This window comes from Monopterus albus, unplaced genomic scaffold (assembly GCF_001952655.1).
Source record: "Monopterus albus unplaced genomic scaffold, M_albus_1.0 scaffold27.1, whole genome shotgun sequence".
Taxonomy (NCBI): domain Eukaryota; kingdom Metazoa; phylum Chordata; class Actinopteri; order Synbranchiformes; family Synbranchidae; genus Monopterus; species Monopterus albus.
This window is the reverse complement of record NW_018127907.1, coordinates 3016484-3023925: the sequence shown is the minus strand read 5'-3', so window position 1 is coordinate 3023925 and position 7442 is coordinate 3016484. Positions and strand designations below refer to the sequence as shown.

Sequence of the window (7442 nt, the reverse complement as noted above, 5' to 3'; positions counted from 1 at the left end):
GGCATTCAGATGTAGCTGAAGAAAAAATACTGATCTATTCTCCTGTAAAACGCAGTGAAGCAGAAAAATTATTTGCATAAATGTAAAAATAGCGTTATTTATATAGCTAACGTTAGATACAGATCATTACTATTTTAACTTATTTTAACCATAGCCTTTGGGATCGGTAGCTTGAACTAATAGTCGCCTCAGGACAACAACACATCCATCTTAACACTTATCATCTGGGAAATTCACTTAATATTACATACCGTCAGCTCTTAGAACATGCCATCACAGAACGTCTCCTGGTAGTTTCGCAATAAAAATGGTGCTTTAAAATAGCGCTCAGCGGACGTTTTAGAGGACAACTAAAAAACCCCTCGTGATTGTCCCGCGGAGCGTTTTCATTCCCAATGTGTACTGTTATTTACACTGGTTTGACTGCTGCTAGGCATCTTGCATCTAACAATCCGTTAAAGTGTTTTTTCGGCTATGTCGTATTTTGGCTGATATGCCAAGGCTGCACCTAAGGGCTATGAAAAGACACGAACGTCACACATCGAGACAATAGCGTGTGGCGTAGCCAAACCAGGCCACCACACATCAATGAACGGAAAAAGATGCATCCTAACGGTAACCGTTAGCCGCTCCGCTGTTTTAGCGGACCAAACAATGACGTTAAGCTATGTTAACCACAACAAGGCTAGTCTGTTATTGACGTCTTACAGAAAGCTATATCTTTTAAACTCCAATTTATTCTTCATCATTTATTGACTTATCTACTTGCCTTTCCATGGACTCAAGCGTTGTGTCATGACGAACAACAGTAAATGACCAAAATAAATCATTAGGTATTTATGCGGCGGCTCATCCCTGCTCCTTCCAGACAACTTTGCCGATCGGGCAAACACCAGATTTCGTTTCCGCTTTCGCAATAAAAGCCCTTCAAGCATCACTAACAGGCGATGCCCAGTGTTGAACAGCAGAGAGCTACATGCAAATAAACTACAATTAACCGTCTATAGCATGGTGTTGCCCTCCGGTCACACCACTATGTTGGCCCAAACACAATCCCTTTAAATTGTTTTTTAAGTAAAACATCACATTAAAAGTCTGATGATAAGTCTGTGACCAATGAAATTTGAGGTGAGCGTGGCTTTGACATGAAGCTTTGAACCCTTTTGGACCATTATATCGAAAATTAGTTCACTACTCAAAGCTTCATTCATTGAGCACGTGGTTGACATCTGCTGGCACAGTGATTGTTGTACAGCCTTACAAAGGTGACTGACTTGTGAAATGTGAGCTTTGTTGTATTGTGAAAATTACTTAAATAAAGCTGAAATCTAACTGAATTTTACGTGTCTATTGTTTTTCATCCTTGCCTTATAAAGTATCTTAAATGAAATGGTGACTACCAAAGTAATCCTTCCCCAAGAATTCCTAATATGAAATGGACTTATAATTATTCATTTTTATAACTGATAGATTACAGGGGACCCCCAAGCTCCCACAAACTAGGGTGAAATATTTTTTACTCCTAAAATAAAAATTAATGTCATAGAGGATTAAACCACCATTTGTACAATCCTTCATTGCAACCTGTCATCTGTTTTTCTCTTTTGTCCACATCCAGGGAGATTAGCTACAGTGCCATGAGCTGTAAATGTCTTGATAATGTTGTGCACAGTGGACACAGGAACAGCAAGGTTGTCCGAGCTTTTCCACTACTGTGGTTTGTAGGACCTAAGCGTCCTGCATGTTCATTTCTGAGGAAGAGTCAAAGTCAGAAGAACCTTTAAAATATTTATTACAACCTTGATGAAGAAAACAATATTCAAGACAAGCAATACAGAGCTCTGGGTTCCGTTTCTATCTGAAGCCCTATCACACAGAGAAGTCATGTGTTATATTAAAAACTGCATAGACACTGTTACTGTGGACAAACACATCAGGGTCTACCCCAACCAGAAGCCCTGGATGAACTGGGAGGTCAAGTGGTTACTGAGAGAGAGGAACACTGCCTTCAGGAAAGGCAACAGTGCTAATCCTGAAGAAAGGCATGAGAAAGTTCAAATTGGACTACAGGAGGAGGATGGCGTCCCCGGACATGTGCTGAAGGACTGCACGGACCAGCTGGCTGGAGTCTTCACCAGGATCTTCAACCAGTTGCTGGCCCAGTCCAGTGTCCCACCCTGCCTGAAGTCCTCCATCCTAGTTTGACTGCCTAAGAAACCCAACATAACCAGCCTCAATGACTACTGGCCGGTTGAGCGTGGCTTTGACATGAAGCTTTGAACCCTTTTGGACCATTATATCGAAAATTAGTTCACTACTCAAAGCTTCATTCATTGAGCACGTGGTTGACATCTGCTGGCACAGTGATTGTTGTACAGCCTTACAAAGGTGACTGACTTGTGAAATGTGAGCTTTGTTGTATTGTGAAAATTACTTAAATAAAGCTGAAATCTAACTGAATTTTACGTGTCTATTGTTTTTCATCCTTGCCTTATAAAGTATCTTAAATGAAATGGTGACTACCAAAGTAATCCTTCCCCAAGAATTCCTAATATGAAATGGACTTATAATTATTCATTTTTATAACTGATAGATTACAGGGGACCCCCAAGCTCCCACAAACTAGGGTGAAATATTTTTTACTCCTAAAATAAAAATTAATGTCATAGAGGATTAAACCACCATTTGTACAATCCTTCATTGCAACCTGTCATCTGTTTTTCTCTTTTGTCCACATCCAGGGAGATTAGCTACAGTGCCATGAGCTGTAAATGTCTTGATAATGTTGTGCACAGTGGACACAGGAACAGCAAGGTTGTCCGAGCTTTTCCACTACTGTGGTTTGTAGGACCTAAGCGTCCTGCATGTTCATTTCTGAGGAAGAGTCAAAGTCAGAAGAACCTTTAAAATATTTATTACAACCTTGATGAAGAAAACAATATTCAAGACAAGCAATACAGAGCTCTGGGTTCCGTTTCTATCTGAAGCCCTATCACACAGAGAAGTCATGTGTTATATTAAAAACTGCATAGACACTGTTACTGTGGACAAACACATCAGGGTCTACCCCAACCAGAAGCCCTGGATGAACTGGGAGGTCAAGTGGTTACTGAGAGAGAGGAACACTGCCTTCAGGAAAGGCAACAGTGCTAATCCTGAAGAAAGGCATGAGAAAGTTCAAATTGGACTACAGGAGGAGGATGGCGTCCCCGGACATGTGCTGAAGGACTGCACGGACCAGCTGGCTGGAGTCTTCACCAGGATCTTCAACCAGTTGCTGGCCCAGTCCAGTGTCCCACCCTGCCTGAAGTCCTCCATCCTAGTTTGACTGCCTAAGAAACCCAACATAACCAGCCTCAATGACTACTGGCCGGTTGCATCCACTCCCGTGGTAATGAAGTGTTTTGAGAAACTGGTATGGGGACACATTATGTCATTCCTCCCACCAATATCTGACCCAAACCAGTTTGCATACAAGGTAAATAGATCCACAGAGGACGCCGTAGCCACAGCGCTCCACACTGTGCTGTCCCACTTGGAGCATCAGGAGAGCTATGCATGGCTGCTCTTTGTGGATTATAGCTCCGCATTCAACACCATCCTCCCCCACAAACTGGTGGACGAGCTGGTTGACCTGGGAATTCCATATTCCACCTGCATATGGATTAAGAGCTTCCTTTCCGGACACAGTCGGAGGGTGAGAGTGGGCCCACACACATCCACAGCCCTCAGCCTCAGCACTGGTTCCCCACAAGGCTGTGTGCTGAGCCCCCTGCTCTATACCCACGACTGCACCCCCACCCACCCACCACAGCAACACCATTGTAAAATTTGCTGATGACACCACGGTGGTGGGGCTCATCTCTGGGGGGGATGAGACTACCTACAGGAATGAGGTGGAGAGGCTAGGAGGAGATCATTGGTGACTTTCACCAGTGGAGTTTCTGTACTATGATGAACTCTAAATCCTGACTGAAAATCCTCAAACAAATCACTGCTGTGCAAGTGGTCACATAACTGCTTTCCAAAAGCTTTTACAGTGATTTTAGAAATAAAGGGGAGATTGGATAGCGGTCTGTAATTAACCAGAACACCTGATTCAAGAGTAAGCTTTTCAGTAGAGGTTTAATTACAGCAACCTTAAAAGCATGTGGAACATAACCTCTCAATAGAGAGAGGTGGGGCTAGCCTCCTCTCTTTTGTTGCCTTCTTTTTCACAAGGGAAAAGTATTAAGTGTCATATGCAGGGAGACCAGATCACTATCAATAATAGTACTGACTTGTGTGGGAGTACTGTTAAGGTGGCCTCCCTCCATTGTGTTGGCACATAGCACTGAAGTAAATAATGATGGAATTATTTCCTTAAACTTGGTAACAACACAGACATCTACTGTAGTGGAATTGTTTCCCCACATAGTGTAAAATCCATTAATGTAAATTCAAAAGTTATTAGAAAATGGTCAGACAGAAGAGGGTTTTGGGGAAAAACTATTAAGTGTTCAGTTTCGATGCCATATGTCAGAACAAGATCAAGGGTGTGATTAAAACAGTGAGTGGGTTTATTTACAATTTGAGAAAAGCCACTTGCATCTAATGAATTAAATGCACTGTTGAGGCCGTCATTGTCAACATCTACATGAATATTATTGACATCTGCTGGCACAGTGATTGTTGTACAGCCTTACAAAGGTGACTGACTTGTGAAATGTGAGCTTTGTTGTATTGTGAAAATTACTTAAATAAAGCTGAAATCTAACTGAATTTTACGTGTCTATTGTTTTTCATCCTTGCCTTATAAAGTATCTTAAATGAAATGGTGACTACCAAAGTAATCCTTCCCCAAGAATTCCTAATATGAAATGGACTTATAATTATTCATTTTTATAACTGATAGATTACAGGGGACCCCCAAGCTCCCACAAACTAGGGTGAAATATTTTTTACTCCTAAAATAAAAATTAATGTCATAGAGGATTAAACCACCATTTGTACAATCCTTCATTGCAACCTGTCATCTGTTTTTCTCTTTTGTCCACATCCAGGGAGATTAGCTACAGTGCCATGAGCTGTAAATGTCTTGATAATGTTGTGCACAGTGGACACAGGAACAGCAAGGTTGTCCGAGCTTTTCCACTACTGTGGTTTGTAGGACCTAAGCGTCCTGCATGTTCATTTCTGAGGAAGAGTCAAAGTCAGAAGAACCTTTAAAATATTTATTACAACCTTGATGAAGAAAACAATATTCAAGACAAGCAATACAGAGCTCTGGGTTCCGTTTCTATCTGAAGCCCTATCACACAGAGAAGTCATGTGTTATATTAAAAACTGCATAGACACTGTTACTGTGGACAAACACATCAGGGTCTACCCCAACCAGAAGCCCTGGATGAACTGGGAGGTCAAGTGGTTACTGAGAGAGAGGAACACTGCCTTCAGGAAAGGCAACAGTGCTAATCCTGAAGAAAGGCATGAGAAAGTTCAAATTGGACTACAGGAGGAGGATGGCGTCCCCGGACATGTGCTGAAGGACTGCACGGACCAGCTGGCTGGAGTCTTCACCAGGATCTTCAACCAGTTGCTGGCCCAGTCCAGTGTCCCACCCTGCCTGAAGTCCTCCATCCTAGTTTGACTGCCTAAGAAACCCAACATAACCAGCCTCAATGACTACTGGCCGGTTGCATCCACTCCCGTGGTAATGAAGTGTTTTGAGAAACTGGTATGGGGACACATTATGTCATTCCTCCCACCAATATCTGACCCAAACCAGTTTGCATACAAGGTAAATAGATCCACAGAGGACGCCGTAGCCACAGCGCTCCACACTGTGCTGTCCCACTTGGAGCATCAGGAGAGCTATGCATGGCTGCTCTTTGTGGATTATAGCTCCGCATTCAACACCATCCTCCCCCACAAACTGGTGGACGAGCTGGTTGACCTGGGAATTCCATATTCCACCTGCATATGGATTAAGAGCTTCCTTTCCGGACACAGTCGGAGGGTGAGAGTGGGCCCACACACATCCACAGCCCTCAGCCTCAGCACTGGTTCCCCACAAGGCTGTGTGCTGAGCCCCCTGCTCTATACCCACGACTGCACCCCCACCCACCCACCACAGCAACACCATTGTAAAATTTGCTGATGACACCACGGTGGTGGGGCTCATCTCTGGGGGGGATGAGACTACCTACAGGAATGAGGTGGAGAGGCTAGGAGGAGATCATTGGTGACTTTCACCAGTGGAGTTTCTGTACTATGATGAACTCTAAATCCTGACTGAAAATCCTCAAACAAATCACTGCTGTGCAAGTGGTCACATAACTGCTTTCCAAAAGCTTTTACAGTGATTTTAGAAATAAAGGGGAGATTGGATAGCGGTCTGTAATTAACCAGAACACCTGATTCAAGAGTAAGCTTTTCAGTAGAGGTTTAATTACAGCAACCTTAAAAGCATGTGGAACATAACCTCTCAATAGAGAGAGGTGGGGCTAGCCTCCTCTCTTTTGTTGCCTTCTTTTTCACAAGGGAAAAGTATTAAGTGTCATATGCAGGGAGACCAGATCACTATCAATAATAGTACTGACTTGTGTGGGAGTACTGTTAAGGTGGCCTCCCTCCATTGTGTTGGCACATAGCACTGAAGTAAATAATGATGGAATTATTTCCTTAAACTTGGTAACAACACAGACATCTACTGTAGTGGAATTGTTTCCCCACATAGTGTAAAATCCATTAATGTAAATTCAAAAGTTATTAGAAAATGGTCAGACAGAAGAGGGTTTTGGGGAAAAACTATTAAGTGTTCAGTTTCGATGCCATATGTCAGAACAAGATCAAGGGTGTGATTAAAACAGTGAGTGGGTTTATTTACAATTTGAGAAAAGCCACTTGCATCTAATGAATTAAATGCACTGTTGAGGCCGTCATTGTCAACATCTACATGAATATTAGTCACTGTGCTAAATATAGCCATTGTTAGAATGTGTTTGACTTTACAGTGGTTGAGCTACTGCAAAAGTGTAATGGTTAAATCAGAAATTAGGAAAACTTTGTGAGAAGCAGAATGGGATGTCCTTTTAGGAAACCTACTTCCTCCAGCAGGAGAAAGGTAGTTTCTTCAGCAACTGCTTAAATGCCAATTATGAACATGCCCCAACAAGCTGGCATTACTGGTAACTTTAATATCCACCTGATACCATATTTATATTTACATCATCTTGTACTCACTGTTTTACTTAGAATGTTATGGTTTTACAGATATCCTACATGCAGATATTAGTTATATTAAAGGATGGACATAACATTTAAAATAACTAATCTCAAGTGCAAGGAGCAGATACCAGTAATCTACATTTCCCCAAGTTATTGGCAAGTGGGTACAGATACATTATTTACAAACAAAGGAAAATGTGATTTTAGGTACAGTAGGGATAACATGTTAATAG

At 42.2% G+C, this 7442-nt stretch overlaps 1 protein-coding gene across 5 annotated transcripts in view; it reads right to left on the bottom strand.

Moving 5' to 3' along the window:
• The window catches only part of st3gal5 (ST3 beta-galactoside alpha-2,3-sialyltransferase 5), a 22395-nt gene extending 21274 nt beyond the window's left edge, over positions 1–1121 (bottom strand). For 2 of the 5 annotated variants that reach the window (XM_020595475.1, XM_020595473.1), the window contains exon 1: positions 252–293. Coding sequence is in view for 3 of the 5 variants with exons in the window: in XM_020595474.1 (XP_020451130.1) it covers positions 770–777 (8 nt within the window). In the remaining 2 variants the exon portion in view is untranslated. Of the gene's footprint in view, positions 1–251; positions 294–769 lie in introns of those variants that run through there. The other 3 variants (XM_020595474.1, XM_020595477.1, XM_020595472.1) reach the window with 3 other exon arrangements.
• Positions 1122–7442: the final 6321 nt, after the last annotated feature.